This window comes from Triturus cristatus, chromosome 1_1 (assembly GCF_964204655.1).
Source record: "Triturus cristatus chromosome 1_1, aTriCri1.1, whole genome shotgun sequence".
Taxonomy (NCBI): Eukaryota; Metazoa; Chordata; class Amphibia; order Caudata; family Salamandridae; genus Triturus; species Triturus cristatus.
The window spans coordinates 917578657-917604261 of NC_140579.1; the positions used below are offsets into that span (position 1 = coordinate 917578657).

Here is a 25605-nt window from a genome sequence, read left to right on the forward strand (position 1 = left end):
TAAAGAGGAAATTCTCGCCGTCATCAACAGCATGCCTAGTGACAAGGCCCCCCCGTCTGGACTGCTTGCCCGTCTCCTTTTATAAAACTTTCGCTCCACTACTGGTCCCTCATCTGGCCGCCATGTATAATGAGTCCTTCGAAATTGGCCAATTTCCATCTTTGCTCCGTGAGGCCATGCTGACCCTTCTTCTCAAGCCGGACAAACCCCCCTAACTGCGCGACTCTTATCGCCCCCTGTCTCTCATTAATGTTGATAACAAAATATTTGGCAAACTGCAAACATCGCGTCTTCTCCCCCTCATGCTGCTCATCGCTCGCCCAGATCAATCCAGCTTCATACCGGGCCGGGCAACCTCCCACAATCTTCGGACCATCTATTCCGTCCTTCACCAAATCAACCCAGCACTCCCTGTGGTGGCTGTCCTGCTTGACGCCACCAAGGCCTTCGATACCCTGGAATGGCCCTTCCTCTTCTCCATCCTCCCACGTCTCGGCTTTAGTTCGGTGTTCATTCGCAAAGTCTCATTATTGTACACTCTCCCCACCGCTAGTCTACGGCTCAATGGCATGGTATCTGATCCCATCCCCATCGGACATGGCACCCGCCATGGGTGCCCGCTCTCACCTTTGCTATCGATGGAACCACTGGCGGCTAGACTCCGACAACACCACACAGAGGGCAATCGGGTTTGCGGCACGCACTCTCTTGGTTTCTATGTATGCGGACGACATAACTTTATATGTTCGTCATCCCCAGGAACATCCAAGTCCGTTAGTACATGAGATCATACGCTTTGAGGTTTATTCAGGCATACAGGTCAACTGGAACAAGTCGATCCTCTTCCCTCTCACGGACGCCACCACCCCTTTCACCACATGCCACCCACCTGGGGCTGAATACGGTAGCGGATCTCTATCCGGGGAATATGTTTTATTCCCTGACTGAGGACGCCAGCCCCATGGACACTCTGCTTTTTTATCAGTTACGGGCCATCTGTAAGGAGTTAACACCCTGCGTTCTCTCTGCCTCCCACCTCGATAACCGCTCTGGAGTTTCTGTATTAGTCTTCCTCCCCTCGGAAGTTGGTAACCAAACTCTATGCCCTTACGCTAGCGGCCACCTCTATCTCCCCTGATCGCGCTTGTGGGGCGAGGACCTTGGCATAGATATCTCTCAAGCTGATTGGCTATACTGTTGTAAGCAGACTAAGCGATTGTCTCCTAACTATCGCCTGCGCCTTGTCCATTTCAAATACTTACATATGCTCTACCGCACCCCCGTTCAGTTGCACAAGCTGGGACTTATTCCCAGTGATAGATGTCTATGCTGTTCAGCTCCTGCGGCGGATTTCGCTCACCTTGCCTGGTTGTGCCCCAAGGTCTCCGATTACTGGCGCAAGGTTTGTTCTCCTATATCAGAGATCACCTCGCCGATTCAGCCTCACCCCCCGCTCTGCCTCCTCGGCTTTGTTAAATTCTGCCCGGACGCTTGCCGCCGTCTAATTGCCATGCTGCTGGTCCTCGCACGGCGCACGGTTTCCATGTGTTGGGGTCGCAAACCTGCACCTAAATTCGCTCAATGGCTCGAGGATGCATCGCGTTGCCAGACCCTTCTGTCTGAAATCTGGGACCTTATACCTGCTAGATCTGGCCCACTCGAAATATGGGGGCCCCTTGTCTCATACCTCCTTGCTCGTTCCCCCCCGCGCCTAGCTTCCTCCGCCGGTGTAGGACAGTAATTGGCCTCCCCCCGCCCCCCTTTTTCTTCTCAGCAGGGCCTGCTTCTTCCCCCAAGACTTGTGCATCTCATACCAATGGCTGTTTCCTGCCCAAATGTGTCTGTGTAACATTTGTTATGCTGCCGTTTTATGATGTTCTGAGCTATTGGTCCCCTTTATGATTTTTAATTGTGCTCATATGCATGGTGCTTTGTTTCAGTGCAACAATGTAATTTGCCTATGCAATTTTGTCAATAAAGGTTTTTGAAAAATTAAAAAAAAAAAAAAGCAGGCTCTGAGGTACTGCTGGTGGGGAGAGATGCAGAGTTGTGGGGTGAGCACTGGTGGCCTGCCACGATAGGGTCAGCACCTGTCTCCAAACAGGTGGTAAAAAACCTAGGGGTCTGGATAGACACCGCCCTTTGCATTCGAACCCAAACCAAGAAGGTGGCAGAGACTTGTTTTGGGTTATTGCGGGGGCTCAAACCTCTGTTGTTTTTTTTTAATCCCCCTATTAGGCAGGTTATCGTCAAGACTGGACTATGCCAGTTCCCATTATCTGGGGGTCAACCAGTCTGAGATTGTCACACTACAAAGGGTTCAGAATGCAGCGGCTTGAGCTCTCCTTGTTCTGCCGAGGAGGTGTCCTACTTCTAATGCCATCCGCCGCCTCCATTGGCTGCCCATGGCCAAGCGTTTAGAGTTCAAGGCCCTCTGCATTACTTTTAAAATCCTTAATTTTTCATCTCCATGTATCCGGACTAATCTTCATACCTTCTATATTCCCTCCTGCCAACTTCGTTCTATGGGACAGAATCTTGTGGCTGTCCCCAAGGTAAGGAAGGCTCGTGCTAGAGGGCGCTCCGTGTGTTGGCCTCGAAGCTCTGGAATGCGCTCCCCATTTCTATCCGCAGTATAAAGTCCTACCTGCCTTTCGGTAAAGCTGTGGAAACATTCCTCAACCTTCCGTTATAAGCAGTCTTGTTCTGCTACCAGCTTTGCAGTCTTCTGTTTCAGCGCCGGGACGCCCCTTTGCTGGGGCAGCCGTGTGCTCTACAAGTCACCATAACATAACATATTTGACTGCCTATGTCTCTAATGGGAGTGGTATTGGAGGGAAGCATGATTAGAAATAAAGGGGAATGTATTCGAGAGACAGCAAAGAAACACATTGTTCCTACTTATGGTAAGTGATCTTGCCTCCATCTGTGACAGTCTTTAACCCGGAAGTTCATGTAGTTTTCCACCACAATGTTCTGCCCTTGTATGTGCTTATATTAAGTTCCTACCCCATATTCTGCTGGTAGTCTGCCCCTTGGCATACTGCAACTCCTTGTCCCCAGCCCATTCCATGTCTTAATGCATGCACCCACCTTAATCAGCCCCATGGGGTAACTTTAGATGTGCTACCAGCTTTGCAGTCTTCTGTTTCAGCGCCGGGACGCCCCTTTGCTGGGGCAGCCGTGTGCTCTACAAGTCACCATAACATAACATATTTGCCTGCCTATGTCTCTAATGGGAGTGGTATTGGAGGGAAGCATGATTAGAAATAAAGGGGAATGTATTCGAGAGACAGCAAAGAAACACATTGTTCCTACTTATGGTAAGTGATCTTGCCTCCATCTGTGACAGTCTTTAACCCGGAAGTTCATGTAGTTTTCCACCACAATGTTCTGCCCTTGTATGTGCTTATATTAAGCACATACCCATATTCTGCTGGTAGTCTGCCCCTTGGCATACTGCAACTCCTTGTCCCCAGCCCATTCCATGTCTTAATGCATGCACCCACCTTAATCAGCCCCATGGGGTAACTTTAGATGTGCCCTATGGCTTTTCCTTGTATCCTTACCAAGAGTTGGACACATGGTTTATCCTTTATACTGCTCCATGGCTAGCACCGTAGCTTGTAATTCAGATCTGCGACATCAAGCACATTAGGGGAACTTTTTATCCCTAACTAGAGTATATGATTACTTATGGCACTCTAGATTGCACAACCTTTAGTTCCATAATTCATTTTACAAGGCACTTTGAGATTTCTGTAGGATGATAATGGGTTGCATTGTAGCCTGGTTATAGCTGACTTATGATGTTTCCTTGGAGCCTCCATCAAACTATCACTGGGTGGTGGGTGCCATCCAAAGCCTAGTCCTGTGTATGGACTGGATTTGGAATTGTACTTGGAGAGCTACGGGCAAGGTCTAAGTAGAGGTTTAGATGAAACTTGTGTAGGGACATAGGGAGTGTGAGGACGATCAGGGAAGCGGAAAAAAGTGGGAGATGGAAGTAAAAGACTTACCAGGTGACATGGGAATATTTGGAAAATTGTTATGAGGAATGAAGTGGCGAATTTCAGGTAGGGCGGCAGATAGGACTAAAAATAGGAGATGGCCATATGGTAGGCGAGGAGAGAACATTTTATTGGGAAGAATTAGAAGGTGGTGAGGCCGACTGAGGGGCTGGACATGGTATTTTGAAGAGGGTGATTAGACAAGAAACTTCAGAGTTGGTAGCGAGAGAGGGATTCAATTAGAAGAAATAGAGTTGAAGTGGAGAAAGGGAGAGTGATTGGATGTGGGCTATCGCAACAGAGTACAATTAATTCGGGTGGATGCTGTGAAGAACGTGGCAAAGGGAAAAAGTGAGGCTATCAGAGAGAGAGAAGAGAATCAGTTGCTCTCATGCTGATGATGAGAGGGAGAAAGGAAGGAGATTGACTAGTGATGTCAGCACCATGCTTGAGATTTCCTTTGAGTATCTTCTGTATGCCGTGCAGTTTGTGATCGATTTCAGTCCCGTTGCATCACAGGAGTACCCCCGACCTTGATTCATATTTCTATCATGAAGATTGGGGTGTGGAAACTTTGGTGAGGTCGAGGAAAGTAGAAGATTTCTATGGAAATACTTCTTGGGCTGTGTAGATCCTGCATAACTCCTACTCTAATGCGGGATTCATTTCCTATGTGACCCACATAAATGGAGAAGCTCTTGCATACCTATATTCTGTTTAATAGACCAAATCCAGTATCTGCGCTTAGGCAAGTAGGTGTTGAGACGTAATAAAATCTCTTCACAGACCAGCACTTTGAAAATTGATACTGCTAGGACATGATCACTCAATGTCATACATTGTCTAAAAAAACTTTTCCCATTCCACGGTTTAACAATTCCCAGTCTTTCATTCGATTTGCTGATATTATGTGAGATTAGTTCAGCTCCATAGCCCACTTGTACCCCTTATGTTTGCGTGCACCTCACTGCTGTGTCACCTTATGTTTCGATAGCTCTGTGTGCCACCCCAAGTCCCCCCACTTCTCCTGTGTCCCTGGCTCCTCAAACCAACCCCTTCTCATATGAACCTTCATCCCGGAGAGCTGACAACAGCAGCAGCAACAGCAGTGAAGAAAACGGGAGGCACTTCATGAGTGTCTGAAAAGATGACGTAAGCACTCTTCCTGCTTCTGTGCATGTCTTGGGAGGATGGTCGGTGTAACCCTTCTTGGTCTCTGGTTAGGGAGCATGTTTCAAACAAGTTGGAGGACTGCATGTAAAGATGGTGGTGCATTGGCATGGATATATGTATAGTACCCTGGGCTTTAATAAAAGTAGGTGCTCCCAGAATTGTGGTGCATTGGGTCAGTGTGTGTACCTTTGTTTTTCCAATAGTAGGTGCTGAGGGTTTGGAAAGAGGTCTGTTGCCAGAGCTGTGTGTGGGTTATCCGTATTGAAATGCCAGTGGGCACGGTGTAGGATTGAGAAGTTTGCTCAGAGCTGTGTGTGCATTTCTTCCTGCACTTGCAAGTCCTTCCTGGTCTTTTTACATGGCATTCAATGCAGGTAGAATAAATGGAGTGACCAACATTGCCCATGTTACTTGTGCTTAGGTCTCTCTTGGTCATTCTTTATTGAGAATCTGTCATTTTTATGATGTGGTGATTCCTGTGCATTTTTTGTTGCACTGCTTATTTCTCATCTTCTCTCCCTGTTTAGTTCACAGCCTAGTTCTTTCTTCTTCCCTTTTTATTTCCTTCCCTGTCTTTCTCTCTCTCCACTTTCTTTATTTCATGCGGTCTCATTGCTCTGGTCTTTCCTTCTGTGACTCCTTCCAAACCTGTCTTCCTCAGCTCTGCTCTCTGACATACCTTCTTTCCTGCTATGCTGTCCTTCCTGCCGTAAACTTCAAAATAGCCATGTACCTCTTTCCATAAGTTGGAAACTCTGTGTGGCTCACAGAGCTGTGCTTGCGTAGTAGCTGCAGGTCAAATCTGAAGTACACTGTGCTGTTGCCGCATGAGCCGCTGTACTCGCTTACCAAACTTACAGCAGTGTTGCAGGTCAAAATTCTGCTGTATTTGCAGCTCTGCACATAGGCACCAGGAATTGCTGTGGATCAGAATGAATGTACATTGAAAGAGGTATATGTCCCCAAGTGAAATAACAGGGTGTACTGCAGGCTAGGATGTAGGTGCGTTGGCAGAGCAGTGTTCATGGCCAAGTACAGAAATGGCAGAGGGGGCGAGGGCTGCATGTTCATGATGAGGGTACAATGGCAGAACTACAAGTAGAGGCCAGAGGCCTTTTGTTCTGTAACAGCAATGGGAGAGCACTGATAATGGCATAGGTGCCTGTAAAACCCAGATAGTCTTAAAACCAGGAAGGTTCATATTGTTTGCTAGACCTTTGATTTACCCTGTCTTCCCAGCAGCAAATACCAACTGTGAAGAATAAAAAGAGAATCTGGAAGAAAACTCTTAGAACTCCAGAATAGCAACAATCCATGTCCAAAGTCTAATGTTTGATTTTAAGTCAAATATGGTCTATTGTCACTTAACACTTTGAGACGAAATCAGTTGTCCAATTAGCAGAATAATATACTCTGAGCATCGGTTCACACAAAAAAACAAGACTCCCATTACAAATAATGAAATACATATCATCTGCAAGTACATCAGTATCAGTTATTAATCAGCAGCTATGCTTCTTGCAAGCAAATTTTACCGATCTTGCTAAAGCTGAAATTACACTTGTCCAAAGGTTTTTACATATCAGATCTATAATTAGTCTTCACCTTCTGATTTGACCTGTGTAGTATTCATTTAAATTTCCTTCAGACATCTGAGCATGGATAATTCCTACTCGGGTTCTTGGAGGCAAGATGGCGTCACTGTGATCCGAGTATGAGCCGGCACAGGCTGACCTGAGAGCTCTTCTTGATGGCGTATCTGCTTTGAAAAATGGACACGCTCATGTACTCCTTCACAGACTTTGCGAAAAGCCTCTAGTGACTTTGGTGAGTCTAAGCTAAGCTGACTAAGCTTTTAACGAGGATAAACTACGTTACCTGCTAGATAGCGGATATCTACAGCGTCGGATATTCACAGCGTCTGCAGTCTACAGCCTACAGCGCTCTCTGTGATTGCTTCTATAGCTGCCATTACAGCGGTTACCAGGAGACACAGGGAGATACACAGCGGTGGAAGAACCCGTTCAATCAGTCAAGCATCAACGGAAGGTAAACAGAGCATCAATCATCGAGCATCGAGACCATTAAAGACATACGACAAAATACAACATCTCTCAATATCGACAGAGCTGTGCTTATGGTTGCGTTAAAAAACCCGGAGTCTAACCTGTCTGCCTGATCTGATCTGACGGATCTGTTCGTGGCGTGGTAGTGGCAGTGGCCGGCGCCGGCTCCGGCGGTTGTATCTGCCTTGTTGCACCTGGCCTTCGGTAATCCTACGGTGTCCTGCGCCTCGCTGCCTACGCAGCGTTAGTGAGCATTCGAAAGGACTGGCGGCTGACGTTGGTTGATGCGGCATCTCGGCTTTCGTTTTTCCTGCCTCATAGGGCATACGTGGCTCGCTGGGACAGTGGTGTTGGACGAGAGGAGGTGGCAGAAACTCAGGCGACCACGTAATCCGCTCGGAGGTGAGTGCACGAATAGAAGCGAAAGAGGGGTAACGCTTAGGGCGGAAATTACTTATCCATATACCAAATTACCTAGAAAGATGGAACAGGGCTGGGAGCAAAAGGAGCAAAGGATCGACCCAGAGCAGAAAACCAATACCAATATGGAAGGGGATCTGCTGGGGTGTCAAGATGCCCCTATTCACCCTACTCACCCGACTCACCCGACTCAGCCTACTCAGCTTACTCAGGAGACTTACAGTGGTAATACCGGCCCAGAAACAAAAGGGTTGAGGGTCAAGTTGGGGAGAGAAAGGGAGAAAGATACTGAAATGGAGAAGGAGAAAGCCAAAACCAAAGTCACAACAAAATTGAAAAGTAAAGAGAAAGATAAGGCTAAAGACAAGAACAAGGACATGGTTAAGGTCGGCGACGTTCTTGAAACTAGAGATACGACTGATTTGCCTGAGAAAAAAGCGAAGCGGCTGCAAACAATTAAAAATTGCTGCAAGAAGTAGCGGACAATCGGATATTGCTCAACCCCGAATATCAAACATCTTTAATACTGTTGCCAAAATATCTTCAGGTCCTGTAGAGGGGTACAGCCAACCTAGTACCAATCTGAAACCTAGCAACACAAAGCTAGGGGCAGAGGGTATTAATCCCCGAACTAGTGTCCGCACAGAGAGTCCGCCTGGTGTGAGAGAAGCGCTGAGTATTTCACAAATGGCACTAAATGAAGCACATGAATCGAACGGTACAAATGAACTTGATGAATTTGATGAACTATATAAGATCATACCTGTACATACTGGGGCGCAAGAAATAGAAACACCAATAGACATGGGCATCGCAGCGCTTAAAAAACCGAGTACTGGCATAAGTCTCCGTTCTGACCGCTCTGACTGTCCCCTTATCAAGACCACTCAAGGCTTGAAATATACCAACTTGCCTCAAAACCTCGTTCGGGATCAAGAGCAGAACAAACTTCACCCTGTGTTACAAGAACCCGATCCTGATTCAAGTTCGGGCTCTGAAATCTACGAAACTGGCGCCTCAATTTCAACCTCAAGCGAGCAACAGAAATTGGAACAGACAAGTTCCGAATCTATTATGTCAGATCTGGAATTACCAGAACTCGATGCAAAGAAGCAGAATACCTCCTTCAGAGGCAGCTCTACAAAGAAGAAACAGGAAAGGAAAAGGGACAGACAAAAGAGACAAACTAAACTAATGCTTGAAGATACCACAGATCAAGGGAGCAATTCTGAACAAATAAACCACAAAGCAAGGAATATCTTACCACAAGAGCCCGATACAAACCTAAGCCCCATGGGGAAGGCTCTGCGAAAACCCAAAACATCTAAAAATATGCAAACAGAGAAAAGTGACGATAATCAAGATCAATCAAAACTTTCCCTCTGCGATATCATGAAATCAATCAAGAACTTTCATGAAGATGTCAAACATGATAATAAGAAAAACCATGTAGCCATCCAGAAACTTCAAGGCGCAATACAAAAAGTTGGACAAACCTGTCTAGAGATATCGGACAGAATGGCTTCTGTGGAGACACGCACGGAAAATCTGGAAAAAGATGTCTGCAATCTACAAACACTTGGGAAAGAACAGGATGGTATAATTAAAGACCTAATGGTGAAGGTTGAAGATCAAGAAAACAGAGCCAGACGAAATAATTTACGTTTTCTCGGGATTCCGGAGAACTCTGAGTGACAGGATCCAAGGGGTTTCATAATCACACTATTAAAAGAATCGTTTCCGGAGCTACAAATGTGGGATTTTAACAAGGAAATTCATCGGGCCCATCGCTTTCCCTTGATACCTTCCAAGCGAACACAGCCTTCAACACAATATCCTCGAGCGTTTCTTGTTAACTTTGGCAATTTTCGGTTACGTGAAGCTATTTTTGATCTTGCACGCCCGACACAAAAAAGAGAATTTAAAGACTTTGTGTTCTTTTGTAGACCAGATTTTGCCCACGCTACTGTTGAAAGAAGGTGGAAGATGAGACAATTATTTACACCGTTTGAACGCATTGGCGCTTCTGTTTATTTACAGAATCCTGCACGGTTAAAGATAACCTTTAATGGCAATACAAGAAGCTTTACCAGTGAGATTCAAGCTGAAGCTTACCTAAGAGAAATTACAATCCCAGACAAAAACAAATCCAAAAAATAACCGTAATCTTTTAAAAACTATCTAATTTACATCTATTGAGATATAATGGGATTGTTAATACATGCTAGATATAAATGACAAAGAGGGAGGGGAGTACCTAAAAATACACAGGCAAAGAAAAAAAAAGGGAAACAAAGATATATGTCAGGTCAGCCGCCGTCTGTTGCCCTCTGATCGCAATGATGCCCACAATCTGGTTCAATCTGAACCAGGTAGCCTCCCTTAGGGGAATTGGGGGGTGGGAATGGGGGGTGGGGAAGGGGACACAGGTTTTTTTTTTTCACATTTACACACTTAATCCTAATCTGTTTTAAAGGGTTTGGGGGGGCAGCGAGATGGGGAGGGCTTACAGGCGTAATGATTTGGCTAGGTAATTGGCACCCTTAATGCTTTAAAATGAGTAAAATTAAAATTCTAACCATTAACATATGTGGCCTAAATGATCCAAATAAAAGACAGAGAACTGTAGGTCTCAACTCAATAGGGGCAGACATCGTCTCCAGGAAACTCATGTTGAAAGGTCCCAAATTGCAGTCTTAAAAACTCTTGGGTATAAAGTGATTACGGCTACAACTCAGAGCACCAAAACACGGGGAGTTGCAATTTTAGCTCGCAGTGGGGGTCTTCAATTTGGCAAATCAATTGCAGATAAATCTGGTCGATGGGTAATTGCCGAATGCAAGTATGGTGTGGGGAAAAGACTAACTATCTGCTCAGTATATGGCTGTGTTGATGACGACCCAGGTCCCTTAGAATTTCTATCTAATGAATTGGCCCATTGGCCACTACCATTGATTATATGTGGCGATTTTAACTTAAATCTTCCTTCAAATTGGGCACTGGGGCACAACAAATTTAAGTATTTAGGTCTAAAACCGAAAGTTTTCAGAGCCCTCGAAGAATTATGTAAAACACATGTATTATCTGATTGCTGGCAATTGATGTACCCAAACAACCCAGGATACACTTTTTTTTCTAACCCACATCTCAAGTTTGCAAGGCTGGATTATATATTTGCATCCCACAATATAGCCATACATAGCCCCATAGATCGACTACCTAAGATATTGTCCGATCATAACCCTTTAACCATATGTCTCGATACTGGTAAAATAGAATCAAAACATAATGGATGGACCTTCGAAAGGGCTCTTCTGTTAAATGAAGAATATTGTAAGGTTATAGAGAATTGGATCCCCGAATTTTTAGAAAATAATCTTGGTAGTGCATCGCTGGAAATGGTTTGGGATACCCTTAAGGCGGGAATCAAAGGAGAAACTCTGAGATTTTCTATTAGAAACAATCAAGAGGAAAAATTAAAATTAAAAAACTTACAAAACGAACTAGCTAAAAAAGAGGAAGGGCTTATTATGACAATTCGGGATAATATTAACATTGAAGAGGCAATCCGAGATGTTGCCATTACAAAAAACCTAATTGTAGAAGTGTTCTCCAATAAAGCAATCAGTAAAGCTACCCAGAATAAACAAAAAATGTATGAGTTTGGGGAAAATATTGGCCATCATCTTGCAATTCGGGCCAGACAGGAATATACGGATAGTATTATTAAAGAAATTAATGATCCTACTAAAGGCCTCACCCAAGATTCCAAAGAAATTAGAGATTGTTTTAAAAGATATTATTCGGATCTTTACACCGAAACTTATAAAAATCAATCTCAAATTGATGACTATTTGGATATGGTTATATGGACTCAACTTTCCCAAACCGACAGAGATAGCCTGGCTGAGGCTCCGCAATGGACTGAAATATTACTATCCATAACAGTCTTCCCCCGGGTAAAGCAAGTGGGCTTGATGGAATTCCCTCTGAATTTTATGCCAGATTCAGCAAACAGCTAAAAAAGATACTTATAATGTTGATGACCCAGGTCTTTAATGGTGGACAGCCACCAGGATCCTGGGCACTAGCAAAAAGAATTGTATTTCCAAAGAAAAATAAAGATCCAACTGAGGCAGGGGCTTATCGTCCAATCACCCTTATTAATAACGACTCCAAAATCTACTCTAAAATACTTGCTAGTCGGATTGCCCCACTAATACATAAAATTATATCAGTTCGGCAACATGGATTTGTTCCTGGCAGATCTACCATCGATCACATACAGAGAGTCATCACACTCTTTGACATGACCAAGGTGGCAGGAGACCCTATGGCACTGATATTACAAGATGCCGAAAAAGCGTTTGATAGGGTCTCCTGGCAATACCTATGGACAGCAATGTCAAAGAGTGGAATTAGGGAAAGTTTCATCAAAGCAACCCGTATGATGTACCTTAACCCAGAAGCAGCCGTGGTGATAAATGAAGACGAGAGGTACGAGGCAGGGTTGTCCCTGCTCCCCACTGCTTTTCGCCATTTACATAGATCCTTGTATTCGGAGATTAGAATTAAATTTAGCAATAACACCAGTGAGGACCCCCCATGGAGACACCAAAACATTAGCCTATGCTGATGACATCGCTTTAACCATAACCAACGCTATAAATTTAATTGAAATAGAGGCTAACCACTTTGGTGAAGTTTCAGGTTATAAATTAAACCAAAATAAAACCCAAATAGTTATTAATAATCAAATTAATTGTGTTGATGACAGGATTGTTGAAAACGCTATTTACCCTGGGGTAAATATCATTGCTAATCTCAATAACTTAGTCCGCTTAAACATGAACCCACTTTTGAAACAAACGAGCTTATCACTGAGGAGACTACATAATTTACATTTAACAATTTTTGGAAGGACCAACTTAATAAAAATGATATTTTTTCCTAAATTCCTATATTTTTTTTAAGAAGTATTTGTTTGATTTTTGATAAGCATATATTTATAGAACTGGATCATATCATATCTTTTCTCGTTTCATCTGGGGGTACAGTAGACCGCGAAGAGCTGTGAAATTCATTAACATACCCAAAGATAGAGGTGGACTTGCCCTACCTAATTTGAAAGCATACTGGTGGGCTAGTACACTTAATTATAGTCGAATGCTTCTAATTCCAAATCTCACTTTAAATCCTGTAGGTAGAGTTCCAACCCCACAAGAACTTATTCTCGGGGTCGCAACGGGAGATCATCTTTGGCGTTTGACTTATGACTGTCACTTTAAGAAGGTCCGATTTAAAACTCTTAAAGGAATCTATCATGTTTGGGGTAACATACGCAAAATATTGGGGAGTGGTAGATTTTCATACTATACGACTATCTATGATAATCAGAATCTCCCCGCAATTTTTTCAGATTCATGTATGAAACGCTGGGTTATGTCCGGAATCACCAAACTTGGCTTATTTTTCTATTTATCCAGGCTTAAAACATTTGAATCATTAAAGAATACATTTTTACTAGAACATCGCGATTTTTTCAAGTATCTGCAAATAAGAGACTTTGTCGAAAAAAGGGGGTGGCAACAGAGCTTTTCAGAGAGTACAGTTAATAGACATGATTATAAAGAATAATACTATTAAAATTGGTGAAATTTACAATAATTTAATTATCAACTTACCTGATGATCTTGATAAACACTTTCAGATATGGCAGGATAAATTAGAAATTTCTGAAAACTCCATTCATACTGCATTTAACTTTTCGCAATCTATTTTATTATCAACCAAATTACAAGCACAATTTTACAAGACCTTTTTTCAGTTATATTACACCCCCAAAAAGATCTCCAAATGGATCAAGGGCAAAGGGACGAAATGTCCAAGATGTGCACTTCCTGAAGTGCATTTAATACATATGTTTGCCACTTGTAAAGAACTTTACACCATTAGACGGGAAATCTCGATCTTTCTTTCTAAAACTCTTAAAGATATTGAAATAACAACTGCAGAAATAGTCCTGGGCGTGGAAGGGGATCTTCGATCAACTCAAATAAGGGGATTTATATTTGTTGCAATGTCAATATTGAGAATTTGTTTAGCGTCGGCTTGGTTAGACCCACAACCACCTTCATTTCAACAATAGCGGGCACGCTTACTTGCAACTTATAGCTTTGAAATAGCTATATATAGAGGCAAGGGTTTGAATAAGAAAGAGAAAGGTCTAGCTATTTGGGATCCACTTAGAGTTTGAATAGAAGGTATTGAATAATTAAGATGAAATGAAGCTATGATATAATTTTTCTTTTGTAAAATGTATATTTATACAAATAAATTGTAACGCCTGTAAGCTGATGGGTGGTGGGGGGGGGGTTTTATGTAAAATAAGCTAAATGATCTAATAAAGAATTGTTTAAAAAAAAAAAAAAGATCATTCCTACTCGATACATGTTACTGCAGATTCCTCTCCTTAATATGTCCACCAGGTGTTAGATTGTAGCCAGACATTTTTTTAACAGTACTCCCACGTGGCACGGGTTCCATACTGCCCACACCTGCGCCACACCTGCACGCTGACATCAGATCCTTTTTCTGTGCCTTTTGATGTGGATCCAGAGCTCCACTCCCGAATTTGTTGATTTTTCGATAGTTTCCTAAAGTTTTCAGAAGTGTGCCAGCAAACAATGTACAAAGAAAAATGACAGGATTCAAGCTTTGCTGTGACTGCAGGAACCAAATGTTGGTCATGGCCACACATGAGGTGCCTGGGCTTAAGACAAGACACTGAGTTGTGTGAAGAGTGCAGCCTCATGCACCCTAAGGAGATTCAAAGCCAGGAGGAGAAGTTGTGGGTCTCCAAATGCCAGAATTGTCTGTGGCCTTCACGGACATACCAATACAGGCCACAGGCCCAGACTCGATCCTGGGGCCGTTCCTGGGACTATTCCACTTCCTGGTGAAAGTCCTCCTGTTAGTCCAAGTCCAATTGTAAGCATAAAAAAGTGAAGTGGGATTGGACTCCATACCACCACTGTGACTCAGAAGAGAAGTCTTTAGGGCATCAAGACTCCATGGAGGTCATGAAACCAGTTTCTCAGCTTGACCCTGGCCTGTCGTCTACCCCACGGTAGAATGGGACCTTCAAAGAAGCTGTGCTGGAAATCGTTCAGCTCCCTCTTGTGTGTCTTGAGGCATCATGGATCTTCAGGGGCCTCTAATCGGGTTACTACCATTGGAGCCCTCCAAACTGGTTCCCGACCCCAGGACCAATGGTGCCGGTGGATGGTCCGGTACCAACTCCCATGTCAGATCCTGATCCAGCATGAGCTGGAGCTCTGCTGATGTCATGCTATGAAATTACAAAAGCGGAACCAGTTGTCATGCAGCCTGACTGTAACCCTGATACCTCTACTTCGCTGCAGCAATCAACAGAGTCTCCATTATCTTTTTGGTCTTGACTAATCCTGTGCCACAGCAGGGTGCACCCCAGGATATTGATGATGATAGATAACTTTTCCGCCCTTATTATACTGATGATGCCTTATACCTTGATTTACACAATGCTAGTTGGCTTAATACCATTCCTGAGACATAGTTTGACTTGCCACCATCGGAAAAGATTGCCTCATTTGCATAGGTACTAGATTTGCGGCTGCTCCCCATTGCAACTAAAACAATGTTTTGGCTGAAATTCTGCAGCCTGGGCCAGTGACATTTGAACCTTTACTTCCATTTAGTAGCACCCTCTCAGATACTGATGGGACACCTGATGGAAACCATGTTCTTCCCAGCCTATGAATATGTAGCTCGCCGGATGTAATAAATTGGTGCCCGGTGACACAGATTTTCTCACCAGATTTCCTCACCAAGCATCCCACTCCAGAGAGCCTTATTTTACAGACCTCTATCAGTAAGGTGAATCCTAATTCATTCCCAGCCACTTCTCCATTTAGAGAGTCAAAGAGGATTCATGCCTTTGGCAAGCGTATGTTTTCTTACGCAAGCCTGGCACTGTGATCTGTCCTTTGGGACAAGGCCAGTAAGTCCTTGCCAGCTGTGCTGGATTATTTTATGGCCTCTTTGGCCCAGACAAGATAGCAGTACAGCAAAGTATTGTATCCATGCAGATTTGGATACCACGGATTACCTTGTCAAGGTAGTCGGTACCAGTGCTGTCCTCCGTTGACGTGCCTGCATGAGGTCCACCAGGTTTTCCAGCGATATACAGGCTTTGCTAATGGACATGCCTTCTGTTGTGTCTTGCCTCTTCAGAGAGAAGGTGGGGTCCTCTTTGGAATGCTTTAAAGACAGTAGAGGTACAGCATGTTCCTTGGGACTATTGATCTCTGCTAAACAATTTCCGCACCAGTTTCGTAAATTTAGGGGATATTCCAGCAATAAGGTAGGCAGTTGTTAAGTTCAGGAGATGCAGTGAGCAGGAATGCACAGGCTGGAATGACAGACGTAAGGAATGTCAAGACCAAGTTAAGGTCCCACTGCAGCTTTACAAAAGGCTTGGGGCCTAAAGATGTCAAACCTTTTTGAAATCTATCACAAGTGTTTTATAAAAGGCAGTTAGCCTGGCAAACGTAGAAAGGACAAAGTGACCAACAAATAACCTTTTACAGTGCCCACTGCAAGACCTTGTTGGGCTAAAGGCAAAATAAACAGAAGGACATCTGACAGCCTTACCTGTAAGCAGTCCTTGCCCCACGAACCACACTGGGCTTCAAATTTGTCTCTCCGTCTGTAATAAATGGGTTTTGTGGAGGGTTGTCTAGTAGCAAGGATGTCATATTGCAAATTGAATGCAACCCTGGAGCGCCCAGGGGTGATTCTATGAGCGACGTTCCCCTTTGCCCTGAGGGTTCAGACCTCACAGTGCTTTGTCAGGCTGATGAGGTCACGCCCTAAGAGCTGTAAAATCTTCAGCCTGGCAAAGTTTGGCTCAGGCTGTCAGGCACCTGCGCACTAGTGCATGCAAAGCACCTGGCTGCTTGACCCTGATGTTGAGTGTCTTTCAGACCGACCTTTGCTCAGCCTAACAAACACTCATCATGCTTTGGAAAAGGGGTGGAGCACCAGAGCCGTAATGATGGGCTGCCCTGCTTTCTGTGACAACGTTCCACGTTGGGCATTCTTTCACTCTGCCATCATTCTTTGCTCTCCCTAACACCTCACAAAAGGAGGGGAGGCTCCATATATTAGAACCCTAAAGAGCTTTAAGCATTTACATAGATTCCACCAAGGACCTTCAAGTTGATGGCCAACTTTTTGTGGCGTTGTCTGGAGTGAAGAAAGAGAAGGCTGTACGAAGTGTAGCATGTCAAGGTAGATAGACCTCTGCGTTAAGATCTGTAACGTACTGGCCAAAACAGCCCCTGGAAGGTCTAAGAGCATATTCCATCCGGGCTAAGCTGCTTCAATTGTGTTGGTGTGAGGGGTACCTATCCTTCATATCTGCCAGGCTGCAACGTGGGCGATGATGCAGAAATTCACAAAGCACTACTGCTTTTACAGCAGGGTCTGGCGGAAAGGACATTTCACCCACTCAGTTGTGCAAGACTTTTTGGTTTGGGTGCACTACACAGGCCCTCTACTTTGGGGAGGTACTGCTTTGATATCTATTCAAAGGTGAGGAATCTGTGGCTAAAAGTATTCGTCAGAAGAATAAGTTACTTAACTTCAGTAGCTGTCTTTATCATGGATATCCTGTCTAACCACAGATTCCTCACTGCTCTCCTACTGCCCGGTCCCTTATTAAAAAAGGGTCTCAAGTTAGTACTCGCACACTGTAATCAACAATTGTTCACGCTCCACATCAGAGGGCATTGAAATGGAAAAGACCAGAAACTGAGGTTAGCGCGCATGGGTGGTGCTTATCACACCCCCTAGTGGAGTGCGAGAATACTGCTACAAATAATCTCCAGATCCAGTCTGGCACCTGCAGGATCTTCTAAGGTGAGGAATCTGAAGTTAAATAGAGTATCCACCGGAAGGAGCAGCTCTTTAGTCTGTGCCGGAAATGCAAATTAAATAAAAACATTTTTTGTTCTTGTTTTGTAAAATTACTCCTTAAAATTTCTATTATAGTTGTTCAGAAATTTTAGTGCCCCCAGGCGCTCATAAAACAGCAGCATGGCAACTTCTGAGAAAGTTGCTTCAGAGATAAATGGAAGGTCACTCCAAAAACGTTAAAGATAATCTATTAACATACCACACACTTGAAATCCTTAGAAGTTCCTCAATCTCTACACAATGTTTTTTTCCAGTAGAAAGTAATTTAAGAAAATAACATCAAGTAACCACTATGGGCATGATGGTCCCATAACATAAGTCTGTTCTCAGACCAATTGGAAAGAAAATTGTCCACTTATGTCACAAGGCCTGTAACTGGATACCGTCCCCATTCCAAACATCAGTGACTCCAGCTATTTTATGCCGTTAAATATAAGTTTTTAGTTCCTAGACCTCAGGAATTAGATGTTGTCTTCAAACTATTTCAATAGTTTTGGGACAATCCGAGACCTCCTGAATACTTTAAGGAGGTACAATTCCTGCTTTCACCAGATCCTCCCTCCATACTCCTCAATAGGCTGCAATAATTCGGGATGAGATGTAATAACTCCAGCAACATTTTCGGGAGAGAAGTATCAGTATGTCTGCTAAAAGCATGCCATTGGTACTCCAAAGACGAATCAACTGGGCCATACCCATCAATTTTAAACTAATCTGGAAAGCTGTTTCCCCTTGAGCACTTGGCCGTGACAACATTTCTAGACTCCCAATCAAGGGGAGGTCTTGAACGTAAATTAATCTTGTCCACTACATGGTCCGTTGGAGACCAATCTTTCCACGCCGTGTGATTGTTGTTTGGGTCACGCATGGAACCACTGTAAGGATTCTTAAGAGATTGAAAAGAATATTCAACATGGACATCGTGGGATTCTTTCTGTGTCATTTATGGATACATCAGTCTTTGCTGTTTATCCCTATTTGCAGCAAATTGATTCTGGTCAATGGAAGTGCGATACTTACTCTGGGAAGAAGAACTCACATTCTTTCAGTCTTCGTAATTGGTAAAAGACCAAAAATCACGATCGCCTTTCGATTTTACATCACCACCAGCATTCAGGTGTGCTTACAATGTCCGCTATTCCAGAAAGTGAAGCCTACCTGAAACTCCTGAGTGTGACCCTGTTCGGCGCTACTGACTGCAAGTCCCTCTCAGTGCCTCAGAGCACTAGCCCCGCGCTGTGCTCCCAATCACAATATATATCCGACCACCAAGTGGTTTGTAACTACCTTGGGATCAGATTTTTGTCAGAAGGAAGCAACGCTGATCACAAAGGGAGTGCAAAAATAGACTATGAAATTGAACAAACTGTTTAAAAGCACAGTTATAAAGATATGTTGTAAATGTTATAATCATAATACTGAAAAGAAACGGCTAACGTTAAACTTTGAAAAAACATTAAAGAAATATAATTAACCTTCAATGACTAAAATTGTGTATTCAAAGTGGAAATAATTCTTTATTGACTCAAAAAAGGCCAAATAAGTAGAAGAAGAAAATGTGACTTAACTGAGAGAGGTACTGTCAAAAAGAGAGGCGGGTCTGCTGTTGTAGCTCTTGGGATCTGTCGAGTTTTCTTCCAGATCTTAATAGTGGGTATTTGTTCCGGGCTGGGGTGTGGAAGGTTACAAAGGTAAGTAAGAGACTCCAGTATTGTATTAAAGTTGTCATCTGATTACTTTAGCGTGCTGTAGCTAACCAACCACTGCCTTGTTGTGTCTCCCCTTTCTTTTTCCACAGCACTAGCAGCTTCAGAGCAGCACCACAGACCCGCATTTTAACCCCTTCACCATCCACACGCTCTAGAATTTTTCTCTGTCAACAGGGAGGGTGTCCGGAACTGGGACAAAAAGGTAATTTTCCAAAACGAGGGAAGGTGTGGAACAGAAACCCCTGTAAGTGTTACCACAGCACACCTGTTTAGAGTGGCAGCTTGAGAAATGAATGAAGCGTTGTGCCACTGCACATGTGCTCATGTGAATGCATGTGCTGACTGGACCCGGCCAAGATTTGAATTTGGGCTAGCCACATGCGTTCAAAGATGCATTCTGCAATCACTGTCCGGCACCCCCTCTGGCAAGAACGTCTGCAGCAGATGACCAGCAAGGAGTGATTGAGAAATACTACCACATGCTCGGGCCATTTCAAGAGAATGTCTATGTGCATTTATCATGATTTGCACCTCTTCAGCAAGGTCCATGGGACAAAAGGACAAAAGCACATGGGGACACAGAGTAAGGCACAAGGGTCTGCAGGCCTAGACATGTAACTCTAAAGGATCTGACTGAAGAAAACCGGAGGACTTGGAGCTTGTCATTGAAGTTCACATGAAGTTTGGTATGCAGAGGTGATTCGACTAAACACTGCATGGAGGGTGAACTCAGGCTGTGGTCTGTCGAGGAGCCAGGGAAGACAAGGGTGAGGTGCTGTGGTCTCTGTACTGTGACTGATGGACAAGGCAGACGGGGGCCCCTGTGCAGGAGGTTAACAGAGGAAAAGTCTGAGGAACAACAGGACTTGGTTCGGAAGTTCACTGTGCCAGAATAGAGTCTGCAGGTTTTAGGGTTCCATGGTGTGTATATATAACTATGTTTGCTATTTTAAAGCACCCAGTGGAGCGGAGTGCACAAGACACAATGTAGGACCTGCATCATCTCCCTTTGTAATGCCACTTGCTACAACACCCATTGCGTTACATTGTCCACAGAGAGAGACCTGCTAAAACTCCCCCTCGAAATCCACTGTACACAGTAAAGAATCTGCTTCCATGCTCATTGACATGCATTATAAACAGTGAGGTTCCTGATGCAATGTCCCCTGAAATTACTTGTGCAAATTGCACTCCATTTCCCCTTTTCCATGTGTTAAGCACAATGGACTTTTGCAAAAGACACAGCTTACAAGTATTTTTGTTAACTGCCATGTTTAATTCACTGATGGGACGCACTGCCTCCAAATGAGACACCTATAGCAGGTATGCTGCTGAGACCTTCCATCCTGTGGAGCCCTACATGTTGTGTTTTTTAATCTTTTTGCCTGATTCCTGTAAATGTGGCTAAACGTAGACCTACGTAATGGGAGATCATGGCAGTCCACAGACCATAACAGGCCTAAGGAGGTACAAGATGCATATCCAAGTCAGATCCGGCTCTCCTTTGTATGAGTCTGCACCACCACACCTCAGCATACCAGTCCCAGATGGTGGAATCCCTCTACTTATCCCTGAGTCTTGGATCCAGTTCATAGACTGGGGAAAACCGGATGGCCTTGCCACTGCTGCAGGCAGGCGATGCCTTGCCATACAAAGATGGTTCTCTGTTTTTGAAATTGTTGGAACAGATAACCATTTGGCCAGAAGCTTGAATACACCCTTTCGTCCATTTTTATATTCCATTTAACATATTTCTTATATATATTTTTTTTAATACCATACTGTTTACCTCTATCACGGGGGGCCACCTCCAATATCTAACGAGGTTGCTATTCCAACAAATACTGGTGATGAAGATCGGAACCCAGCTATTTACATGCAGTTTATCCTATAGGTGGCGACCAGTCCCTAAAATATATCTTCTACTGCACGGCAGCCATGGGAGCATTTACTAAACTCTTCAGAGCTGCTACTTTGAAATGGGATGGTCACTTGGCTTATTTACATTGACTGCTCCCAAAGTCGTAGGCAGAGGACAGTGTTCAAAGATTAGCTATATCTGTGACTTCACGAGTAGGACATTAAATATGAGCATACAGGCAGCTGTAAAAACAAGTTTCCCTCGTTTGCTTTTATGTCTCTTTGGGGTAGCAGGAAAGCAGGACTCATGGAGAGACCTACGCTAGATGTTTCCCTGTCATCCGCTGCCACGAGGTTCCATAGAAATCAACTTGCATTTTCACCTGGGTATAGTGACTGTTGCAACTGAGCTCAACCCCTGAGAATGCCCTCAGTTGAAGGCGCAGGACACAGGCCCTTGCAATAACTGCCTACAAACCTTCCTTGCCTCATTGTTTGCCAACACTAGCTTTGATTCATTTGCTGCAGCCAAAGTCCCGAAACACAACGGAAGCCTGACTCAATTTTTATATTTTTAATCTAATTTATTTTTTAAAGTGGAAAGAGACGTCTTTTTGCTCCTGCTTCTATTTTATGTTTTTAAGTGTCTGTGTACAGTATTTGCCAGTCACGTCGATTTAAGATTGCCCAGTAAAGAGAAGGGACGCGATGTAACCCTCATATCTACTCGTTCAGTAGCCTCTCCTGGGGTCTTCTGAAGCAGCTGTCCTGACCCCACTCCACCCCCGCCCACCCGACCCTTACACACCGGACTCTGAGACAAATGTAGTCTTCGGTTAGGAGAAAGGGCGTTGAGATGTAAAGCAACTTTTGATATTCTGAAGGCCTCACTTATTTCATCAAAGCCAAGTCATTTATTTTGCTATACATGCTTTAATATATGTTTTATTGAAAGTAATTGTATGATATATAATATATATATATATATATGTATGTTTGTTTTCACTAATTAATCAGTGCTGGCGGTGCATTGGTTGGGCGTGCATCCTGTTCGGCTGCTGTGGACCTGAAAACCTGGATTTGCCGGTGCATCCCTGTCGCAAGGAGATGCTGGCATATAAACACGAGCCTGCTCCTACATCCCTTTCCTGGCGCACCCAATCATGCCACATTCTGCAGATGCATCTCCATCTTATGAATCTTCAGCTGTTCCCCCTGGCAGGCAGGTATCAGCAAAAAAAGCGAAATTCTGATGAATACATCTGCCAGTGGATTCCTCACCTTGTGAATATCCCCTGCGCCAGCATTCCACGGAACTTTTCTTTCCCAGCACTCCACGTCGGCGACGTCACAATGCATCGGCTCCGCACGCGACTCCGTACGACGTCATCGGAGCCATAAGAAGCCCACGTCGGCGTGATGACGTCAGTTCCCTTTTTTCCGCGCCGTCGACGCGCAACGTTTTTTTTCCAGTGCTCTCTAGCTACTTTGTAGTTTAGCTGTGTTACTGTGTAAAATTCAGTATGTCTTCGACGAGGAAGTCGGGCTTTAAGCCCTGTAGGGAATGCGGAGGCCTGATGTCCATGACGGTTCCGCATCAGGACTGCTTATGGTGTCTTTCTTCAGACCACGATATGGAAGAATGCGGGTGCTGTAGGAGCATGAATCCTAAAGCGCTGAAGGAGAGGAAGACTAAGCTCTTCATGAAGAAGATCGGTGAGGAGAAGAGAGGGAGAAAAAAGTCGAGGCGGGAGTCATCGACTTCGAGGTCGTCGAAGTCGAAGAAACACCACAAGAAGAGGAAGCATTCTTCTCGGCGTCGGTCCTCGAAGTCCAGGAAGTCGAGGTCGGCTTCGCCCCGTCGACGTCGGAGCAAGGACTTGTCACCTTCTCCTTCTAAGTCTCCGAAGTCTCCCTCGCCGAAGCGGGCTCCAGCTCGTTCCCCGACGCAGTCACCGGCTCCGTCTAAGGCTTCGACTCCGGGTCAAGTGGAGTCTGATGTTCCTTTGGATGAGCAAGAACAGGAGGAGGCTGCTCCGGTGCCGGATGACTCTGCGGCTCCGGTGGATGATTCTGCGGAGCAGACGCCGGTGACTCCACAAGGAGATACAGGGATGGTCCCTTATCCTCAATTCCCGGCTCCAGGTACAGATTCCTCAAGCTTTCAGAATGCCATGTATGGTATTTTTAATAGGGCGGCCTTCCCATCCGGAGCACCAACTGGTCCCGTGGGTCCGATGGCGTTTACGCTAGGGGTGCCGCAGCATTACGCTCAGGCCCCCTTTCTGCCCTTTATGCCGATGGCGCCTTCTTGGCAGTTTCCGGCGCCGGCTGTGGATCCGACTCGACCTCGGATGGACCGTCAGTCTTCGGAGCCTTCCTCGACGCCGAGGCCGACTCCATCATCGCCGCGTCCGGCGCCGCCGACTCCACCTATGGCGCCTCCGACTCCGGTACCTCTGGCTCCACCGACGCCGCGTACGACGTCTACGACACCGGCTCCCCGGATCCGGTCGAGACGGGAGGCCCAAAGGGTATTGGAGCAAGGGAGATATCGAGCAGAGGTGGAAGAAGGTGAAGTCGACTCTTCTTCGGATGAGTTTGAAGGAATAGAGGAAGCAAGTGGTTTGGATACCACCCCAGAGTGGGAGCATACTTCTGCAAGGTCTTCTCCTCCACAGGAATTGGCACCCTACCATGTGGTGATTAAGAAGGCCGCAGAGTTGTTAGATCTGCAGCTACCCTCTGTGGAGTACAAGTCTAACCTGCTTACGGAGGTGTTGCACTCTCCGACGTCGGCTTCAGAGCCTTTGTTGCCTTTCAATGAGGCCATCTTGGAACCAGTGTTGGAGGTGTGGAGGAAACCTCTTTCAGCTCTGGCGGTTTGCAGACAGGTGGCAAGAAGGTACAGAGTTGCACCAGGAGAACCGGATTTTTTGTCTACGCATCCATCTCCGGAAAGCCTAGTTGTGCAGGTTTCATGTTCTAAACATGCTTCGGGTGCTTTCCCTCAGTCTCCGGCTGATAGGGAATCAAAGAAAGTTGATCAGGCGGCCAAGAAGACCTTCTCCTCAGGAAGTATGGCGCTGAAATCATCTAATGCCACATGCTCGCTGGGGCGTTATGTTCATGCCTTGATGGACTCTATCAAATCTTTGGCCCCTAAGTTGCCTGAGGGGGATAAGTCGTCCTTCTTGGAAGTTGTTGCGGACACTCAGGCGGCTGCCAGGCAGGTGATCCAGTCTGGGCTGGATACGGCGGACTCGGTGGCGAGAATTATGGGGTTGTCTATAGCCGCAAGGAGGCAGGCTTGGCTCCGTTCCTCTGGATTCTCAGCAGATGTTCAGGCCACGTTGGTTGATCTGCCATTCGACAGACAGAAACTGTTTGGGGAGAAAGCAGACTCTGCCCTTCAACGATTTACGGACAGCAGATTTACGGCAAAGTCCCTGGGTCTGCAGGCTCCTGTACAGCTTTTTGAAAGTCTAGGGGATTCGGAAGATCATCCTTTCGCACCTTCCGACAGCCCCAACAGCAGCAGCAACAACAGCAGCAGAATCCCCTCTATAGGTCCTATAGAGGGAAGCAAAGGGGTCGGAGAGGTTCTGGTCGCAACCCCTCTTCTTCCTCCTCCTCCTCTGCTCCAAATGAGGCTTCAGGGAAGCAGCCCTAGATCCCCCATCCCGGATCATGTAAGACCTGTGGGGGGTCGGGTGTCCTACTTTCTACGGGGTTGGAAATCTGTTACAACCGACCTTTGGGTTTTGAACCTCATAGAGACTGGGTACGCCCTTCCCTTTCGGGAGTTTCCTCCCCCTTACCCTCCTTGCCAAGGTTATTGCTCAGAAGACCATCTGCTTCTCCTGCAGAAAGAAGTTCTAGCCTTGCTTCAGAAGGGTGCAATAGAGGTGGTTCAGGAGCAGGAAAGGGGTCAGGGATGCTACTCCCGGTATTTTCTGATACCCAAATATGACTGCAGATTGCGTCCGATTCTGGACTTCAGAATCTTGAATTTTTACCTGAGACAGGAGAAATTCAAGATGCTGACCCTTGCGCAGGTTCTTCAAGCGTTGCAGCAAGGAGACTGGATGGTGTCGCTCGACTTACAGGACGCGTACTTCCATGTCCCAATCCTGAAGTCGCACAGGAAGTATCTCCGTTTTACGGTTGGGTCGCAACACTACCAATTTGCGGTCCTCCCGTTTGGTCTTACTACCGCACCTAGAGTCTTCACAAAGGTGATGGCAGTGGTGGCTGCTCATCTCAGGAGGTCAGGGATCCTGGTTTTCCCTTACCTGGACGACTGGCTTCTGAAGGCAGAGTCCCCAGAGATAGTGCAGCGTCATC

The 25605-nt window shown here is 45.2% G+C and overlaps 1 protein-coding gene across 1 annotated transcript in view; it reads left to right on the plus strand.

Annotated features, from left to right (window-relative positions):
• The window catches only part of PLEKHA6 (pleckstrin homology domain containing A6), a 933224-nt gene extending 911166 nt beyond the window's left edge, over positions 1-22058 (plus strand). Inside the window, exons 27-28 of the mRNA XM_085646599.1 lie at positions 5005-5162; positions 19488-22058. Of these exons, the coding sequence (XP_085502725.1) occupies positions 5005-5153 (149 nt within the window). The 3' untranslated portion in view covers positions 5154-5162; positions 19488-22058. The remainder of the gene's footprint in view (positions 1-5004; positions 5163-19487) is intronic.
• The last annotated feature ends 3547 nt before the right edge of the window (positions 22059-25605 follow it).